At 38.1% G+C, this 20,841-nt stretch overlaps 1 protein-coding gene across 2 annotated transcripts in view; it reads right to left on the reverse strand.

The window, feature by feature from the left end:
- Positions 1-3,119: 3,119 nt before the first annotated feature.
- Positions 3,120-20,841, reverse strand: part of bcl11a (B-cell CLL/lymphoma 11A) — a 50,211-nt gene continuing 32,489 nt past the window's right edge. For both annotated transcript variants that reach the window (XM_015369991.1, XM_015369990.1), the window contains exon 3: positions 3,120-6,912. In XM_015369991.1, the coding sequence (XP_015225477.1) occupies positions 4,682-6,912 (2,231 nt within the window). In that variant the 3' untranslated portion in view covers positions 3,120-4,681. The remainder of the gene's footprint in view (positions 6,913-20,841) is intronic.

Genomic DNA, 20,841 nt, shown 5'->3' on the forward strand with positions numbered 1-20,841 from the left:
TTGACCCGGGTCAAATGACTCAGCAAGTGACATGTGTTAAAATCGCCTCTGATGGGGATGCTGTGGGAACTCCAGACCCGAGTCGACCTGCCAATTTATGTGATACCAATACAATGTACGGACGTCAACACACTGACTGCAGTCGCGTCTGATCTAACAAGCAAAAACAACTTTGTGTACATTTGATAAACATGCCGCAGCACTGGTGAGAGGGATTTCGGACAGATACTGTAAAAGAGCAAAACACTACATATAATACTCACTATGCCTGCCTTCCTTACACGTTACTCTCCATTGTTTACTTTCCTGATTTCTGTCACACTGGTGACCTCATCAACGTTAAAACAGCATGATGGTGTCACCAGACACGCAGCAGCATGGGCACAGAGGTCATGCAGCTTGTCTGCGGGAGGTCAGAACCAGCTATTTTTGCTCCTGGGAAGGGAGCCAAATACTGATTGTTTGCTGGTCCACCCTTAACCTGGGTTAAACCCCCAATTTCAAGGGGAAAGAGGCTTTATTGCATTGTTATATGAACGTCGCAGTTTCCGATCCTGCAGCCTGTCCATCTATACTAAAGACGGTTTACAGACTTTTATCTCAACATTTTCAGGCAATCGCTGAGAATGTGAAAACTACTGTACATGGTATTGATGTGATAGAACAAAGTTACTTAAATCAGACTAACAAAGAAATGTTAGTCTGATTTACTACTCTACTCTTCGTCTTATTTCTTTTGTTAGCATATTAAAAAGAACATTAACACAAGTCTTGAAGTTTCAGACAACTGACTCTTTTTTTATTAGGTTTATACAGAAAGCCTTCTTAAAAGAAAATATATGTATAAAACTGGGACAACAGCTTTATTCAAAGCTGTAAATTAAAACAAAGGATACCATTAGGCTTTCATTTTTTTATTAATCATTTTTCAATAAAGGGACAAAATGGGCATGTGAACAGGATTATGCAGACATCTGCCAGAAAACACAGACAGTGGTATTCCCATTACAACTGAACAGAGACCCCAAACAAGTACAACAGAAATCATAGAGCTTGTTTTGTCCAATGACCACTGGCCACCATTAGAAAATGAAATAAAATTATAGTGAAATTAAAACAAATGAATAAAATAAAAACAAACCAAAAACATATGACTCCATTCCATGTCTCTGTTTAGAACAGAGCATATAGGTAATAAATAGTAGCTTCCATTGTAAAAGATAAAGTTCATGTTCAAGTTACAACAAACAGCTCTCAGAACAGGAATAGAAAAGGCTGATAACAAAATATTCCGCATTGCCATTTACAAAAAAAGTCTCAACTCAAGCCGGCTTCTCCACATCCCCCTGGTCATTTTTAAATATGCTTTGCATATGAAAGTATATTCACCCAATCTAAATATAAAGCACCATTTAGTATTTGGCAATGGAAAAGAAAATGCAAAAACATTTCATTTGTTTTTAAATGTATTTATTTCAACTTTTTTTAAGAGATCCATGTACTGCATATTAAGTTTGTTTTTAATCTTTTGATTTTTTCCTCCTCTCTTCTTGATGTTGGAATGTTGTCAGGTGGGAGAGGTGAGAGAGACAGAAGCACACAACAGAACAGGCCAACGTCAGCGTTCAGTACTGCATACAGGAATGGCAGCAGAGTGAGGATAAAGAAGTGCGAACAAAAAAGTAAAAAACAAAGAAGATATGTACAAACACCTCTGTGGCAGCAGGAATGAAAGCAGCAGCCATCTGATGACCTGCAATGCTTCCCAATGCCACACACTTTAGCTGCTTTTTTATGGGATTTTTTTTTTACATTTTATTTTATTTCTTTAGACATACAAATAATTCGCACTATATTATCCTGCCAAATTAAAAAAATATACCGTGGCAGCTTGGGGTTTTTTTCCACTACCAAAACAGGTATGGCAAATACCTTTAGAGAGAACAAGCAACAGTTAAAAATACGAGCCTCAATATAAATACTATAGTGCCTACTCTAAGTGAACATTGAATTCAAATACAATTCTAGAAATACAGAAAAAGTAGACCATAAATGTGTTTAAGAATAGGAACTGACATGACTGTGCATTTTCCTATATTTTAAGTTCTTTATTATATATTCATATATAATCTCAATCCTTTCCCCAATGAAAATTGTATTTAAACCTGAAGAGCCATGAAGAACCAAGGCAGAAAATGAAAAAAAAAAAAAAAAGAAACATCACAAAATCTTTTTCTTTTCAACTTTTCAGAAATGCTTCACCTGCATATACTGTGATCGGAGCATTAATCACCACGAGGAGGCAATAACAAAACTTAATAGATTCCCCCCCCAAATATAGTATAGTGCCATTTAAAAAAAAGACATGTTTTTATGCCCATATTTGAGGGAGTTACAAAAACAGAACCTTGTGATGTAAGTAACAAGATTGGAGTGTCTGTTGTCCAGGCAGAAACTTGTTCAGATGATGATGAATATGAACTTCTTTAAAAAAGGTGGTTGTTAATAAAGCCAGGAGAAGTGCATTTAGTTTGCCACTAGGTATGAGCAGTGATTAGTTAGGCTGAGAGTAAAATTTGGAGTTTTGTGGGTTACCAAATGTTCAAGGAGGAAATGGTGAGGATACAGAGGTCAGGGTAGGTAACGCTGCTAGCAACAGATTTTGTGTGGTGCTTTTTTTTTTTTTTTACTGCTTGTAACAAGAGGATCCTCATCATCAGACATTAAAAAAGATTTTCCCCTTCGGCATAAACTTGTAAACTGGGAAAACTGAAACAGTGCACTTCACGTCAAACAAATCCAGCTTGTAGACTCAATCCATGTACCATCTCTCAATGTATATCTAGGACAATGCACATTTAGTGCTTTACATCCAACAGCATAAATGAAATTAATTAAAAAACAATCTCTTTTGGGTTGCAAATAAACAAGAAACAAAAAGCAGTGTGCCTTGCATTGCCCTACAAAAGTATACACACCCATGTTAAAAACTGCCGCATATACATAAATACACACACACATAAATAAATATATATATATATATATNTATATATATATATATATATATATATATATATATATATATATATATATATATATATATATATATATATGTGGGTGTGTTAAAATTACTACAGCCTATGTTGTATGGTTCTTTTCTACTTGAGTTGTACAGAATTGTCCCATTTTATGTGGGATATATTAAATACATTTTTTTGGTTTTTCATTTCTCAATCACGAAGAGTTGGCATTTTAGCAAGGCTGTGCACACTTTTGGGAGCCACTACATGCATATTAATAGACATAAAAAGCTTAAAAACAAAAAAATATATGTTTCTGAAATCTCTCTTTCTCTGCCAGTCATTGCTGATGACCCTGTTCTGAATCTAGAATTCACAAGTAAAATACATTGCCTTGGATCCCATAATGGGCACATAGCTTCCAGTTTTATTTAGATTTTTATCTGTTTAGGCTGTTATTTTTTTACAAGTCTTAAGTGAGCTTCAATTTAAGCTCAAATATTACTTTTTGCATTGTTCCACACACTGACATGCTGAAGCAGCTTTGTAGATTAGTGCTAACGCAGACATGTGACACTGCGCCTCGTCCCTCAAGTTTTGGATTGTACATTTCATCACATATCACCTTTCTCTCAAAAGCAAAACCTCAACTAATTCAGATATTCACAATACTGCTCGTACCATGCTTGCCATAAATTCCCAAAACATAGACAAAGTATTGAACATGTAATAGCTAAATGATGATTTTGAACTTTCATTGTGAATTGTCAGTTTGAGCTGTCAGGTGCTTGATTCAAGGACCTTTTTCTGGGTGGTCTAACTCATTTAGCCTTGTCTTGTGTGACCCCAAACTTAAACCAGGTAAGATAATGGCCAATGCACTTTTGATATATCAAAGGCACTCTTCCTTATTACTCCAAATGATAGTACAAATTGAGTTTGTTGCAAACTTTGTCTTTTTGAAAGAAGTTTGAGGCCTGTCATCATTTTAAGTTTAGTAGTCAAGCCAAATGTTTATGATTATTTTTTATTCCTTTTAAACCCTGTGTGAACATTTTATCTTTTAGAAAGATTAGAATAAGTGCATTTTCAGGGTCGTAAAAAAGGGGGTCAAGTAAAAGACTGTTCAATTTCCATGTTACAAAACAAAGCTGTACATGATATGTGTTACAGAATGTATGCAGCATGGATGTATATTTCTTTTTTATTTTTATTTTTTAAGAATAAAAAGAAAATAACTGAATGAGAGAAAAACAGCAACACATTTACTCAACAACTAACCAACCAGGGACAAGTTCTTTTCTTTTTTCTTTTCTTTTTTGATTAGCAAAAAACATACTATGCATGCTGACTAATTCTTTAAAATGAAAAGCAAAAGAAAACTCAATTAAAGGAAATAGTACACAACATGTAAATTATTGCACAAGAGAAAGGCTCGAAGTTTTGCGTCAATGCAAGAGTATTGCCCCGATACAGATCATGCATTCGATGGGTAATGAAAACAAGGTGTGCTGGTGCAGAGCACATGGTCTTAGACTTCCACCAGTTTGGTGAAAGAGGGAGTGTTGGTATCAGGACAAATCTACAAGGGGGCTAGGAATAAACACTTGACTGTTGGCGACCCAGTTGTGAGGGGAAAAAGGTCTCATTGTTTCTGCCTTCTACTCTGACTTTATTTCGGTACTCAAAGGACGGTCACTGTGCCATTTTTTCATGTGTTTCTCCAAGGTGCTGTAAACACTGAAGGGCATTTGACAAATTTCACACTTGTATACATCTTTTCCCACCTGACCATGGGTCTTCATGTGGCGGGTAAGTTTGGAGCTCTGGGCACAAGCATAATTGCAAAGCTCACATTTGTAGGGTCTCTCTCCTGTGTGGCTACGCCTGTGTACTGTTAAGTTACTGCAGTTCTTAAAAACCTTGCCACAGAACTCACAAGTGTCACTTCTGCGTCCATCCTTGGAGCTGGGTCTTCCAGGACCCCCAAGGTGGGGTGTGCTGCCCCCACTGCCTGTCCCACTGCGGCCTGACATTCCTCCATCAAGTTCTCCAGGTGGGGTCGAAAAACGCAGGCTGCCATTCTCTGACGAGTGCTCAGATGATGATGCAAAAGGCGATTGTCTGGAATCCCCAAAATTAAGAAAGGGATCCTTGAGTTGTCGAGAGGCAGCATAGCCAGCCAGCCATTGGGAGTAGACGTTTTCTGTGTTAGGGATGGTAGGGGTAGGCAGGTCAAATTCTTTCTCCAATTTAATGCGTTTTGAAAAAGGACTAAGTGGACTGGGACTACCCAGAAGCAGTTTTTTTGAGAGGCCAATTGAAGAAGATTCATTAGGAGAAGCTCCTCGTCCATTTACTGTGGAAACAGTGCCTTCTTCTACACGTTCTGTTTCCAGGACAGAGTCTCCATCGCACAAGTCCCGATTGTGGTGATGGTCTCTGCTGAGATGATGATGCAGATGGTTCTCTTGCAACATTGCGTTTCGTTTGTGTGCATTGAGGGCTTCACTGAAATGCTGCATGCTGGCAGCAAGACCCATTCCCTGCATGACCTCTGGCAGTGACCGAGGAATAGATGCCTCATCAGCCACCCCAGCCAGTCGACTTGCAATACCACTGCTGTTTTCATGTTGTCGTGATGCTTCCAGATTCAGTCCAAAGTGATAGCTGTTGTTTCGTTTGGGTGGCCTCTCCCCATTCTGTACTTCTTCTTCTTCCCCCTCCTCTTCCTCCTCCTCCTCCTCTTCCTCCTCCTCTTCTTCTTCTTCTTCCTCCTCTTCTTCTTCTTCCTCGCCATTTTCTCGTATCATGCGGTCATTTTCGCTTTTCAGTTTGGCCACCACTGATTTAAGTGCATTGCTTGCACTGCCTATATGATCACTAGTGCCAGGCTCGGGGGATGAGGCAATAGATAGACCATCTTCTGATTTGCCTGTGTTTGGCGAGGATGATTTGTGCATATGGGTCTTCATATGTCGTTTAAGTTTGCTGGCCTGTGTGCAAGCATGATCACACAAGTGACATTTGTACGGCTTTTCTCCTGTGTGGCTTCGTCGATGCACTATTAAATTGCTCTGGAATTTAAAGGCCTTGCCACAAAACTCACAACACTTTGATTTTAACTGAGTGTTGGAGGAAGAGGGTGGTCCTGCTGAAGGGAGAGGAGTTGGAGGAGTGGTTTGTGAACCCACAGGTGACTGCATGGAGCCTTGTAGTGGTGGAGGAGTAGCAAGATATGGAGGTTTGCTACCCCCTGTGCCCCCTGTACCTCCATTTCCTCCTGTTTGGAATGGCTGCAGTAAGCGCTGCATGGGGCTTGGCCGGCTGGGTGACAACGGGGGAGTAGACCCTGAGGTGTTGCCTGCCAGTTCCCGTAGACGCCTTGAGAAGTCCATTGTCGGAGGTGGTTCCAGAGGCAGAGGAGGATTAAGGCGCAGCACCCTGTCAAAGGCACTCGGGTGGTGGGCTGCCAGCGCCAGCTCCTCTGGGCTCAGGTGGTGGGGATCCAGATGATTTCGTGGAGGGGGGCTGAAGAGAGGTGGGGTTGGGGGGAAACGCTGATGATGGCCCCCAGGAACCCCAGAGCCAATGGCACCTCCTGCTCCGACGCTGTCCCTTCCCCCTGAGCCTGAGCCAGGGATGCGGAGGAGGTTGAAAGGGCTTGCATCAGGCGGCAAATGGAGTCCATGAAGGGGAGGCTGAGAGGGACAGTCGGCACCACCACCAAGAGAAGATGGCCCACCCATGCGTGGGGTGAGAGGACTGCCATGTTCGCTTTCCAGATAAATTCGAAAGCCATGAGAGTTCTGGGCATGCTGAAGCAAGAACCAGGCACTGCCATATGACTGCTTACACGTTGTGCAGGTATACGTAGTTGGCTCCTCCTTACCTGTGGGGACAGAGAGAGAAAGAACTTACAAAGATGCTGACTATATGTTAAACACTGCTTTGTAAAAAAGACTAATAAGAAGAGTTGTCTGAACTACTTTCATCACTTTAATGTGAGAAAAAAGGCCGGACCTTAGGCCTTGCTGAGTTTAAAGTGGTTGGCACATGGTGTTGAGGGCTTTGCAAACACAACAGCAGCTTTTATTGAGGTCATGCCCCACATGAGTAGCATGTGAGAAGAACTGTGTGTATCTCTTTTTCTCCCAGACTGCTTTGGGACATAATTTCCCCCTTTAGACTGACTGAGAGTCCTCTATTGTCAGCAGGAGAACAAAGATGCAGGCTATCCCTGTGGACTGCTATTTCTTACTGATCTACCAAAACAGATTTGTTGGCGAATTCATAGACACCAAAAAAAGAAACAGTTAAACACACACAAAGCCCCAGGAGAGACAAATGTATAATAACTCCTGAAACCTTTAAGTTAGTAAGTTTCTAGAGTGTGCGTAATTTAACATCATAGCATGCCCAAAACACCAGCTTGTATTTAACCCAGAAATATGGCATAGCTAAATATTAAAATACCTCATATACATTTTTACTGTGTCCACAATCATCCCACATGCATTTACCCCTCCCAAAAAACAGTTGACACTTATATTCTGTGACTTATGCAAATAAGTAACCTTAGTAGCCCAAAGAGGTAAGACTGTAGGAGTGTGAAATCTTTAAGGCTCTGACTGAAAAGGAAATTTGAATCTCACTGTCTAGCTTAGAGCTATTTTTTTCCTAATCAAGCCATGCACAATTGCTTTAAGAAGGCGATGAGAAGAACATTTAAAACAATAATTGCTTTTGTAAGGGCATGTGGAACAATGACCTGTGGTGCGACCTGCAATGCGTGTCTAATCTCATTAGTGGACGGAATGGACGGCCATCGGCTCGTTTGCAAGATTAGATGACAAACGAACCCCCTGTTGCTAGTGTTCAGAAGTGACTTTTGCTTAGCGCAAAATGAAAAAGCACATCAAAAGGAAAAAGAGACAATTTTGCCAAAGTCTGAAAAAGATCCTATTAAAAATGTGTATTCAGCTTGTTTGAGTTAGGTAAGCTCACTGTGGAATTACTGTGTTACCACTGCTTCTCTTTAAAAAAGGAAAAAACAAGAAAATGTAATACATTTATCTTTAAGCTTTTTCTTGTGTGAGCACAGACTGAATAAGTTGGCATTAAACAGGTTTCTGAATATCATTTGTCCATTTCAAAATCAGTTTTCCTTTTTTGAACATCCAAACATACAACTTAAGAAAAGCTTTTTGGAAGGTCAAACAGCTTCTTTGAAAGTTGTAACATCTGTAGTGTATAAATATATATTTTACATAACCCTATTTTTAATAAAGACATATACCCCTTTATGAATATATCATCATAGATGCTATTTTTGTTCAGGATTTAGTCAGAGCAAAATTCTTTTTATCTGGTTACAGACGGGTTTCACTAAGGATTGTAATAGTTACATCCCAGGTCCTGGATACATGTGTCTGTGAAAGCTCTGATGCCCTAACTGATCATTCATCCAGACTTATTCATCCGTGCATCCTCCATTTCAGCCCTTCTACTCAATGTTATAATTCCTACCAGCTCTGTGGCACTTAGTCATGATGCTCCCCTCCATTGTCCATCAGATTAATAGTCAGAGAAATCCTCAAGTCTGGGCTATTGCATTGCAACATTTTGTGGTGAGTTACAGAGCGGACATGTAACGAAATCTAAGTGAAGCTGGTATTCTATCAGATGAGCTTATCCGGTCACACCAGCATACCCATGGTCAATACAATCCAGGTTAATCCCTTAAGTTTATATATTTAGTTCATCCCTTTAGTTTTGTATGAAAAATAAACTTTAAACTACCTCAATGGGCATGTATCACTTTAGTGACTACTGATCTTAATTACACTTCAATTCTTTTAAGAAACTGAATGCTGGGTATTAATTAGATCTAAAGCGCAATCGTCATAATGAAGAAAAAAATGTTTGAAGTATATCACTTTGTGTTCAAAGAATTTACAGTACATGAAATAGCTTTCATTTTTCAAACTGATCTGCATTAAAAGAACATTGCAATGATATTCCAGTAAACTATACTAGACTGAGACCATTTTTGATTTTAAAAAGACATATCTGTTTCTGAAACAAAGGTTTAGCCATAACTGTGCAACTCCTGAGCTTGATTCAAAGCTCAGTCCTGTATCTATGCTGGCTGAAATTGTAAGGTTAATGGATGTTGGAGTAGACAAGCGCCCCACTCTATCTCACTGTAATATACTCCCATCAGCCACTTCATTAGGCAAACTCGTCACTACTCCAAAGTGAAAAAAAAGTGAAGTGAGAAAGTAGAAGATGAAGACAGATTGAGTCAAAGAAAGGCAAAGACAGAAATGAGGCAGTGGTAGTTACTCTAGATAAGGTTTCAATAAAAGTGAAAAATACCTAACAACTCTATAATCCTATATCTAACTAATGTAAAGTTTGAGCCAGCCAAGGTGGAGATTGTAAAAAAAAAAAAGATGGAAACAAGGGAAGGTGGATGGGGTAGATAATAGCATCCGGTTCTTTACCTGGGGTAAATGTCAGAGCTTTCGAGACACTAGTGAGACTCTAGAGAACACACGCAAGCACTGTTTCAGAAATGTCCTAACACTCAATACCTGCCATGCTACAGTGACAAGCACAGGCATTAAGCCCTATTAAGCCAAGGGCATTGCCTGGACACTTATGTGGTGCTAGATGGAGGAGGAAGCCAGTGAGGCAGTGTGACTCAGGTTTCAGAGCTCCTCTGTGTGGAGGGGGGGTGTATATATGTGTGTGTAAGTAGTAGGATCCCCTGGCTCCTTCAATCCCTCTCTGAAGGAAATGTAGCACTTTGGCTGTCCGGATGGCTGAAATAAAGCTTGTGCACTACACTGAGGACACAGAATACACACCTCACAAAATAGATTAATTACGTCCTGTATCCACAGGATGTATCTTTACTGGCAGAATTATGCAAAATTATGGATTCATTCAATTATGGCTTCAAATTACCTTTCAAAATGTGTCACTTTATCAGCGACAATCATAAAATTAGCAGAATTATGCTATAAATAGTGAAATAAAAGTAGGCTATTAAAGTGAAATCTGTATTTTGTTTCACTGGCTTAGCTTGTGACTTCTCATGTCCCTGAAAATCCAAGAGCATTCTTCTGTTTGGGAAAAATTCTTCCGATCCATCAGATAACACATTTACACTTTTTTTTTTTCTTTTTAAACAAATTTACCTTGGAACGTCAGACTGAATAACTGTCTGTTTCCCCAGCCAGTCATTCTGTCCTATAAATTAGCTGGAACGCCACCATTATTTCTCTCCAACCAGCTGGGAGACAGACACCAATGCCAGATCTTGGCTACAAGATAGGACAGTTCCACAACTATCACATTGGCCTTTCCCCTGTCTCAGTTGAATTTCTTCCCTGTAAACATTTTCTTCTCTGTTCTTTGTTTTCATATTCCCTTTTCTTCTCTTCTCTGCTATTTCAACAGATAGTATTACAATGCAACATCTCCACAATAGCATTTGGTGAAAATTCTTGCAATAAGGATAAATATTCCTAAACACAATTTAGAATTTCCATTTGACTTTTTAGCTTTCAGGAAACTCAGTTTGTATTTAAATCCAAGCAGCAAAACCAACCTTTGGTCACACAATTTAAGATTTTGAAAGTCAGAAATCAGGTCTTAAAGCATATAAAAGTAGTAGTAACCACTGCAATGCAAGGCAGCATTACCCCTCCCACACCTGTTGCTGTGCATTCCCTGTCAGTTGACTTGCTTGCAAGTTAGACCCTTTAGATGTCAATGTTTACTGTAAAATTTTTACTGTAAAATTTATGGTCACAAAAAATGGAAACAGGCATGGGGTGAGAACTAAAAAGATGCCATCCATCGCTTAAAAAAGCAGTTCTAAAACTTTATTAGGCAAGCTACATCTGTACAGTAGCAATCTCAAGGCTTGCGTCCTGAATACACACCCGGAGTAACCCATGTAACCTAACATTTTAATGTTATACATATGGGGTTATATGCAGGCCAAGATGATGAAAAAGTAAAATTTTATTTAAAAGAAATACAATTGGTTTTATAAATATGAAAAAGTTTACTTTTCAGTTTTTAATAAAAAGTAAATAAGTAAATGATTTGGTCAAAGGCTTTTATTGAAAAAGTATTGTCATGTTTATATACATAAAAAAAAAGTGTTTTGGGTTTTTTATTGATTAGTAAAAGGTCTCTGCTAAAAAGCAGGAGAAAAAAAATTCTTACAAATAAATTGCATACGAAAGGTTTGGAGAAAGGGCCAGCACAGGCAAGATATTCCTCTCTCTGTTCACTTTATGGGTTTTTGAAGGTTCAGCTGTTTCAGATTTTTCTTTCAATGATTTGACTTTAGGATTATATTCATTTTATTAGACTATTGTTGAATTAACATTTTTATTAAAAATTTATTTGAGGTGATTTCGTATTCTGTCATCTATTACTTGCTATTAATAATACAATTGTGACTGGAAAAAAATATTTAAGCTAATAAACAAAATATTGAAGAGAAAATGTTGAACGGTAGCACATCCATTCATCATGGAAAAGTTGCTGGATTAATACTAAATTGGTGTGCAAGAGTATGTGCTTTATTTACTATTTTTTTACTATTTGTTATTCATAGTGTCCATGCAGTCTGTCACAAATGCTGATTTGTGTTCAATGCAATTTGGCATTTACTTAATCATATTTTATTACTTTAAAGCATTTTTGTAATGTTAGTAGGGTAGGACAAGAAACAATTGCATTAAAGTAACTAAATTAACCCTGTAATGCCAAATGTATCGTATTTGATACATACGGTTTCTGAAATGTTTTGCGTCTGACACCTTTTGCATAATTTACTGGTAAAAACTTTGCTCAAAATCCTATTGTACACAATCAGATATACCTGATAACAGAGGGCAGAATACTACACAAAAAATGATTTTGACTTATCGCATAGTAATAAAATATTAATATCAAAAATTTATTTTTGTTTTTTCTTTTTACATATTTTGTTAAAAGGCCGAATAAGGACTTCAAACCAAAAAAAAGTAATTTTCTGTTTTGTTTTATTCTTGGATCGGGCTTTAAAGGGTTAAGTAGATGCCAATGCATTATATTTTTTCCAGTGTAAACCATTTTTTAACTTAACCTTTGAATTGTCTTGTTAAAGACAACAATTTGTTTGGGAAATTATGACCAAAAAATGTAAGCCACAATTAGAAACATCCAGTGGTAAAATGAGAATGACTGGCCTTAATTACCCAACATTCTAGAGTTGACCAGCTACCATGAACCATTAATGTGGTTCTTTTATTGCTCATACAGTGTTGTTATACTCCAAAAACAAACAACTTTTGTCATTTGAGAGCTCTTTGCCTCTAATTGAATATATTCTAAAATTCTACATATCTTAAGTTTAGTTTTAGTTACAGGATTTTAGGTAATGCTTTCTTAATTATATGTAACTTCAGGAGTGAAACTCAAAAATGACTTCCAGACTAAAAGGAAAAGAAAAGTATTATTAACTCTCAGGTGAAACATTTTTACATTATCTTTTATCTCCCAAGGCTGATAAAATATGGTAAAGTTTAAACCCCCACCGTGAAAATTTGTCAGTCAATTAGAAAAAGATATTCACAGTGCTTCTCTCTCCATTTAATTCCCTCTATGTTTAAATATTCTTCCTAACTGGACAGCTAACAATTGGAATGCAAACAGTGGCAGCTGGTGTCCTGTTCGCTCACTGAGGAGAGGGAAGCCATCAAATAACAACATGCGAGAAATTACAGAAAAAATAATAATAAAACAACCCATACTCCACTTGGAGGAATATCAACCTCTAGATCAAAGCCACTTCCTCAAACATAGCCATTTTAAGAAAAATATAACAGCAATGGTGCAAAGAATACTAGAAAGCAGTAAACAATTACTACCAAGTCACAGTGAATATGACAGCAGAAGAAAGGCGAAATTCCTAATTGTGCACTCAAAAGAATTGTGCTTCTCTAATGACTAAAGTTGCTTCAGTTTAGCTGCAATTAACTGAGCTGCTCCACTATGCCTCTGACCTCACCATCAATATATGCATTCCAGCAGGTGGAAGCAGGTCCACTGTTATACTATGCACATTGATTTGGGGCTGGGTGACCTATTTATACTGGAACTTTTCAAATGTATATCTCTTTAAAATTACACTCATTGATTAATTTGATATAGGTCAATAATTTGGAGTTAAAGAAGGAGGCTTCATTTTAACCTGTCCTCAAAAGAGAAATGTAGCCTCTCTTCATTCTTCAGATGCCAGTTGATCATTTTAGGTTTCTCTCATCAAAGCATTGTTCCACCAACTAATACAGTCTCCTGATTCTGTGTATTTATTTAGCTCTCAGCAGAAATGGCTTAATGGGATAATCTACAAATATAATTGTTTCTCTCTGAAAGGATGAGATGAGTATCATTTACTATAAAAATGCGTCTGTAATTTCTTTTTAACAAATTCTGTCCTCTTTGTTAGAGAATGAGGGGGTATCTCCATCAATCTCCAGAGAGTGGTTTCCTAAACAGGAGTGGCCTAATGTCACTACAGTCTTGCTCAGGAGTAGAGGAATATTAGCTCTGTATCAATGGGTTACTTTATAATGATTAGAATGAAAATTATATTACATTATACACAAAAGGCAAGTAAATAGAATCATGTATAATGAATATAGACTACATAGCAGTAAAAGAAATGTATCACTATGTTATATCTACTTCATATTTAAATGAAAAAGCCATAAGAAATGGCTATTTGGTTTCTTCAATAGATTGCAAATAGAAAGACCAGAAGACATAGAAACACAGAGTAAAATATATATTATATTCAAACAAATGGGTTTCAGATTTATAGACTTTTAATAAACAGGAACAACAATATTGTCACATTACAAAACCCCCAATTTGAACCTAAATCGCCTTCAAACAAAGTTTGGAAAAATGAGTGTCGAGGAAGAAAAAGAACTTTGAGGGCCTTTGGATTACCAAAGACAACAATGAAATATCGATCGAGTCTGATTACACGCCGCTTTCATTCACATAGGTGCGCTTGGACATGTGTGTCTGCATGGTGCTGCTAAACAGCAGTGCAGTCCGGGCTGATGAGCAAGAATATCAATACAGTCTGTCTCTGCAAGTGTGTGTGTATGTCTCTGTGTGTGTGTTTGTGCACATATATGTGTGCCAGATATATCAATACCTTCTGTGTCTGTGCTTTAAACCCCTGCTGCGTTACAGACTGTGCTATTTGCAACTCTCTCACCAATCTACGTATAAGTGTGTGGATGTGGGGGATGTTGCGTGTGTGTGGGAGTGTGTGTTGGCCAGCCTCATTACAGTTGCCATGTCAAAATCTCTCCTTTTTCCCTCTTTTAGTAGCTCCACAATCACACAACCTCTTTCAAATAAACAGTTGTGCGTTTTTTAAAGTTTGTCCTAATGACACAGCTCACCCCTTTAAACTATGTTTAAAAATGCAATCAAACAGCTCGCCCTTAAAAGCAGGATCCAAGAACATGGCTGCACCGATGCAATGTTGCCTCATGTGCGTGTGTTTGTGTATGTGATGTGTACATGTGTTCATTTACTGGACTGGTAGTCATGATGGCAGGGACAGCATTCACTTAACCCCAAACCGCCATGGTGAAATTACAGAGCATCCAAAATTACAGCACTTATGTGAACATAGAGAGAGGGAGAGTCGACTTGGTCCTGACATGCATCCACACATACACGTGCTTTCACACACACACACACACACACACACACACACACACACAATGCATGTGAGTGAGGTGACTCAGCATTAGAACCGGCATTAGACCACAACTGCATAAACTTCGTTTTAGCCTTTTTTTTTATTGCAGATTTCTGTCCTTAATCACAGTTTCAGCAGTTGAGCTGTTTTGTTGTAACTAAAGCTGCAACCCTCACATAGACATTCAATTAGTTGCATCAATTATCAGACTGTGTTGAATTCATCTTTGCATAGTTCTATACTTTAAAACCCATTAAGTTGTAGTAAATACAGTCCTTCTTAATCAACAATAAAAGCACCTTTGCAAGATGTTTTATTCGATCTCACAATAATGGAAAGGTTATTAATATGGTACCCAAAAATGCCTTTAAGACTTTTCTTTGCTGGTTTGAGACTTTATTCTTAATCAAGAAATGACATCGTTTTTGTGTTGACCAAAAACTGGCCGACAAACACCCAGGTCTCACTTGCAGACCCTTAATGTAAGTCTGTGGGGTTAGAACCAGTTACTTGCCTTCTCAGAATACAAGCCACTAACTAGGCTGCCACTCCCCTTAGACCATACTATAAACTACAAACAGATGTCCCCTTATGAGATATGAGGCTTTTCATTATTCATTCTAGTTATAGAGGAAAAAAATTACTAACAAGATAGGAATAAATTGTGAGTACTCTGAAAAAAAACAACAACACCAATGTTCACTCAGGCTGTCTGTTTTGTTTTGTTTTTTTTTTCAACAAATCTAAAATGTATTTGCCCACCTGTATCAAAAGCTAAAGCATCTACACTGACCAGAGAATTCCTGGTCACTTCTTTTTATTCTTAGAGTGCCTTGAGAAATAACACACGCAAAGTGAGAACAGCAAATTCCAAATAAAAAACACCACATTCAGACAAATAACCTGCTAAATCAGGTTAGTGATTGCACACTGAGTCATCACAAGGTCAGAAGTCTGACTTTTGATGGTAGGAAGCCTTCTAACTCATCATTACACAAAACTTAACTATAACTGTCAATTCAGTCAGTTAATTCAAACATAGATGTTTGCCTGAATGTTTTAATGAAGAATTTGATTTCTAATGGATTTCAACTTAATGAGCAAGTTCCGCAATGGAGCAATGAATGATCAGTACCTGTACAGTATTTGTTGGCTACTTTGTTGATTACACACTTTAAAATGTGCATTTTTTCAAAAACACATGCTTTAACAAATACCAAAGAGTTTACAGAGGGTGAACTTTCTGTCTTGACTGTATTTTGGTTTCTTTAACTTGCATCTACATATGTGTACATTAGATGTGTAAAAGAAAAAGGAAAAAGGTAAATAGAGGAGACACTGAAGCCATTAGAATTATGTTAAAACCAGACTTTCTGGATTTCAATTTTTTTACATGCTTAAGGTGATTCTTTAAAGAAATATTATGATTGAAGATTGCATGACACGTGATTATATTATAGACTTCGGCTCCTCAGATATAGGTTCTTGGGGTGGACCAAGCAGTGGAAATATGGTTAAGTTTTCCTAACTTTATTCACATGATTTTATCTAAGCATATGTCAACTCAAAAAAATGTATATCTGTGTTCAAGCTGACCGATTTATTGCTGGGTTACTGGATTTAATGTCAAATTATAACAACTGCAATGCGGTTTATTAACTTTGTCGTAAAAGTTCAAAATTTAAAAACCCCAAAAAAGTCTTCTAACTTCCCCCAGCATAATTTTTAATAAATGATGCTTTTAGTTTTGTGTTTTACTTAAAAATCACCAACATACACAAATGTGAGCCAATATATCTTCAATCCCTGATAAGACCAGAACACAAGCTGAGAGGAAGCGGATTCTCTTTAGCGCCGCACAGGTTTAGAGATTTCTGGTCACCACACACACATGCGTGCACCACAGACACACATGACAACACGTATCAACACTGAGCAGTGTGTTATTGAGTGATTTGCAGGGAACTGCAACAGCTGCCAAGCAGGACAATTCAGTCGTCAGTGTTTGTGTACGTGTGTGAGTGTCCACAGTGGGAGATCACTCTGAGCCGAGCAAACACCTCAGCTGGCCAGAGGCCCACACAGACATGCAACCCCCCCACACACACACAGATGCACACACACACACACACACAACATAAACACTTGGCTTTGCTTCCTCTTTTCAGCTAATCCCCGCCCAACCCAGTCCGTTCCATACCTCCGTCTGTCGTCCACGCTGTGTACAGGTGGTTTGTCTTCACTCTAACTCCCTATTTCTCTCCAACTGCCATATCCCTCCTTTACTACCTCTTTGCTGTCAACCTTTATCTTTCACTTCCTGGCTTCTCTTTAACAAAGCAAAAAAAAATGAGAAAAAGGAGATAGAGACGGTGCTGATAACATCCTGGCAGGGGTCTGAGAAAAAGAAGAGCCCAGTGAAGGCCTGAATCGCTAAAGCCCCAAACCCCGCCGCCCACACATGGGATCCTTTACGGCAACATATGAACAAGCTCCAACTCGACCGAAGAAGCGGCACTGCTGCCAAAACCTTTAGATCGAATGTTTTCCTGCCTTCATCTTACCGCTGTTCTGGTTCTTCCATCTTGTGCTCCCAGGAGGGCTGGAGCTCAGCATTATTGCTTTAATTGTACTCATCTGACAAGGCCAATCAATAGCGGACATATTTAATACAAGTTTATGACTATAAGCAATCAGCAATAACCATAGTGTTTGCCTGTGGTGAAATAAAAAAAAGAAGAAGGAAGTGGAAATATAAGCCATCCTGCTTTTAACACTAACAGCCTCCCACAATCTCCCGGTCAGACCTTGGAGGGAAGCGCTATAAACTGCAACGAGAACAGAGGAATTCAAGATGTCTCTCTCTCTATCTCTCTCTCTCTCTCTGGTAAGAGAGGGCTTTAACTTCAAGGGGGTCTCGGGTGGATTTCGGCGGCTCTTTAAAGCGTTCGATTTTAGCACACAGTCCACAAGAGGATTGCAGGATGGACTACGGCACTGAAGCAACTTTTGGCAGACATAATAAATAATTATATCAAGTAGTTATTTCCAGATTTGAGTGTGATAAACTGCTCACAGAACGAGAGAAAGAGGGAAATAGATACTTGCTGTGCCAGTAGTATCTCAACATGACATGCTTTCTACATCACTTGTTCCCTAATGAATTCGCATCGTTTTCCAAAAAAACAAACTTTCACTAATAAAGTCAGAGATTCATACATTTGCCACACTTATAAGAATAATTTTTAAATATGTTTTCATATTTTTGAAAAATGATTAACTACCTTTATCCATCCATCCATCCATTTTCTAACACGTTTATCAGTGTTAGACCCCACAGTGGGGTCACGAGGGGTGCTGGTGCCTATCTCCAGCTGTCTATGGGCAAGAGGCGGGGTAAACCCTGGACAGGTCGCCAGTCCATGGCAGGGCAACACAGAGACAAACAGGACAAACAACCATTCATACACTCACTCACACCTAAGCGGACTTTAGAGAAGCCAATTAACCAAACAGTCATGTTTTTTTTGGAATGTGGGAGGAAGCCGGAGTACCCGGAGAGAACCCACACATGCTCAGGGAGAACATGCAAACTCCATGCAGAAAGACCCTGGGCTGGGAATCGAACCATCTTTATCATAAAATACAAATTTTAAACTAAGTGTAAAATAGGGTAAAATACCACATTGAAAAGCAACAGTTTTTTCACAAAACCAGAGGTATAACCCTTTAAATAATCTCTCCAAAATGAATTTTCCTGAAGCTTAATTTACTTTTTTAAATTGACAAACCTTTTTACCATGTCTGATTAGTAATTCATTCTATTCTGATAATCTCTGGAGTAAATTTGATGTCTGTTTCCCTTGACTCAGTTTCACCAGGACCAATATTTATTTTGCTGTCACACACAGTAAGAAAGATGGTGAGCGAAGGGGAAAATATCTCCAAAGATTACTATTGCAGATCTGTAGCAAAGGATAGCATTTAGAATCTCCATAACAACCAACACACACTATCTACATGCTAAGTGGCTGCTTTGGAGTGATGCCAGAATAAAAAGCATTTTCTGTCCTAACATCACAAAGAGCTTTTGCTTTGGTCACAAGCTTATTAGGGACAAGCACTTCAGTTGGGTTTGGTATTATACATTTTGTGGTTTATGCTGTATGTAGGAAAACATGCTAGCTTTTAGGTATGGTTGGGAATATTTGAGCCAGTGGGAGTGTGATTCATACAGGGACCCAATGTACAAAAGAAAAATATAGGCTTTAAAAAAGCCCCAGTTGTGAGAGAAGAAATTACATCTACCTAAGGCTTTTTGCAAAAATGAAACATTGTGCCAATAAATTTTGCCAGCAGTGTAGAAAGGTCAGGGTTAATTCTACTTTTGTCATTTTCAGTCAAGATTTTTTTCCCCTGATCTGTGTCTTACAAAATCAAAAAGCTACAAGATAAAGTCCCCTATTGCACCCTTTCACAGCCTTGTCTGCTTAACAAAAAGTGTGGCCTTGATTCATTAGAGCTGCAGTCACTACACCCTGAGAGTTTTATCGATCACCCCCCCGATGCTTTCTGCAGGCTGGAGGGGAAAGAACAAAAACAAGCTGAGGAATGAGGCACTTGGAAAAACAGAGGAAAGGTGGAAAAAGAATAAATCAGAGAGGCAGGCTGAATATATGGCTCAGTTAATGCAAAGCGAGCAGCTGTTTACCTGCCTCTTTAAATTCATTCGAGTGTGCTAGGTGAAGAAATGACCCCCCCAAATTTGCCAGAGGAGGAAACCCACAACCCTTTGATACTCAACAAAAATATCCCACTAGTTAAGGCTATTTTCTATTTTATGTTTTTTTTGCTCAATTTTCTTTTAGTTTTTAGCTGTTCAAACTTACGACACCGTCTGCTTCAACAGGAGCAAAATGTTGATGGTAAAATCGGCAGAAAGCAGTACTACTTTTATTTGATTTTTCAGAGTGATATGTGGAAGATTATGACTGTAGTGTTTTTTCTTATTTTCCAAATTACATTTCCATTCTGAATTCCAGCCTTTTTTTTTTTATTATTTTATCCTATTTTACAGAAGTTAGCCTTTTGTGATCCATAATCTAATTTAAAGGAACACGTTCACAGTAACTGACAAAGCAAGGCCAATAGAATAACACCATTAAGGAGAAGAGTAGCTATAGTGCTAAAAGAAACATTTTATTCCCTTATATTGAAATTATCAGTTTATTTTTGCATTATTTTCATGTACTTCACTTTGTTTATTGTATCTCTATATTTTCTATATTTGTGGAACTGTGGTTTTCAGTCTTTTAAGTTTGAATGAATATCAGTAAGAAAAAGAAATATTGCACTTCATTAAATTCTAGGTAGAGAAAATTACATTTTGAAATAAGAAATTAGATTTTTGCATTTCTTTTATGTCCTTTTATCTGTTTTTGTTTATGTGTAAAGCAGTTAAACTGTTTTAGCTGGTCTTAATATTACCAATAATAAAGTAGACTTCTCAATCTAAAAAAAAAAAAAAAAGAGTAATCCTTAAAAAATGTTATGGTTCAATTGTGCATTGAACCAAGCAAATATTTCTCCATTGAGCTTTCTACAGTTTCGCTGGCTGGATAACAGAATATGTCAGAAAAGCTTGGTTGCAAAGTACTAATGTCAGGAATACAAGCTGGTATTTGTATTTTTCTTCCATCAAATAAGCCCTGCATCCATCCATCCTTCCATCCATCCACATGTAAATCTATTTATCACTTATAAAGAATCAGTTTGTGTATGCAAACCCCACCCAATACCAGATTCTCCCACCAAAAACGAACTGAAGTCCTTTGATTTCTGGTTCTGCATTGCAGGAAAACCATTCTCTCAAAAGAAGAAGCCTATTTCAAGCCCCGTCCACACGAAGCCGAACCCTGGCCTAAACGCACAAATTTTTCACCAAACCAGCCTCTCATCCACACGAAGCCGGCGTTTGGCCTAAACGCACAAATTTTTCACCAAACCAGCCTCTCATCCACA

This window comes from Cyprinodon variegatus, unplaced genomic scaffold (genome assembly GCF_000732505.1).
Source record: "Cyprinodon variegatus isolate N-32 unplaced genomic scaffold, C_variegatus-1.0 Scaffold40, whole genome shotgun sequence".
Classification (NCBI taxonomy): Eukaryota; Metazoa; Chordata; class Actinopteri; order Cyprinodontiformes; family Cyprinodontidae; genus Cyprinodon; species Cyprinodon variegatus.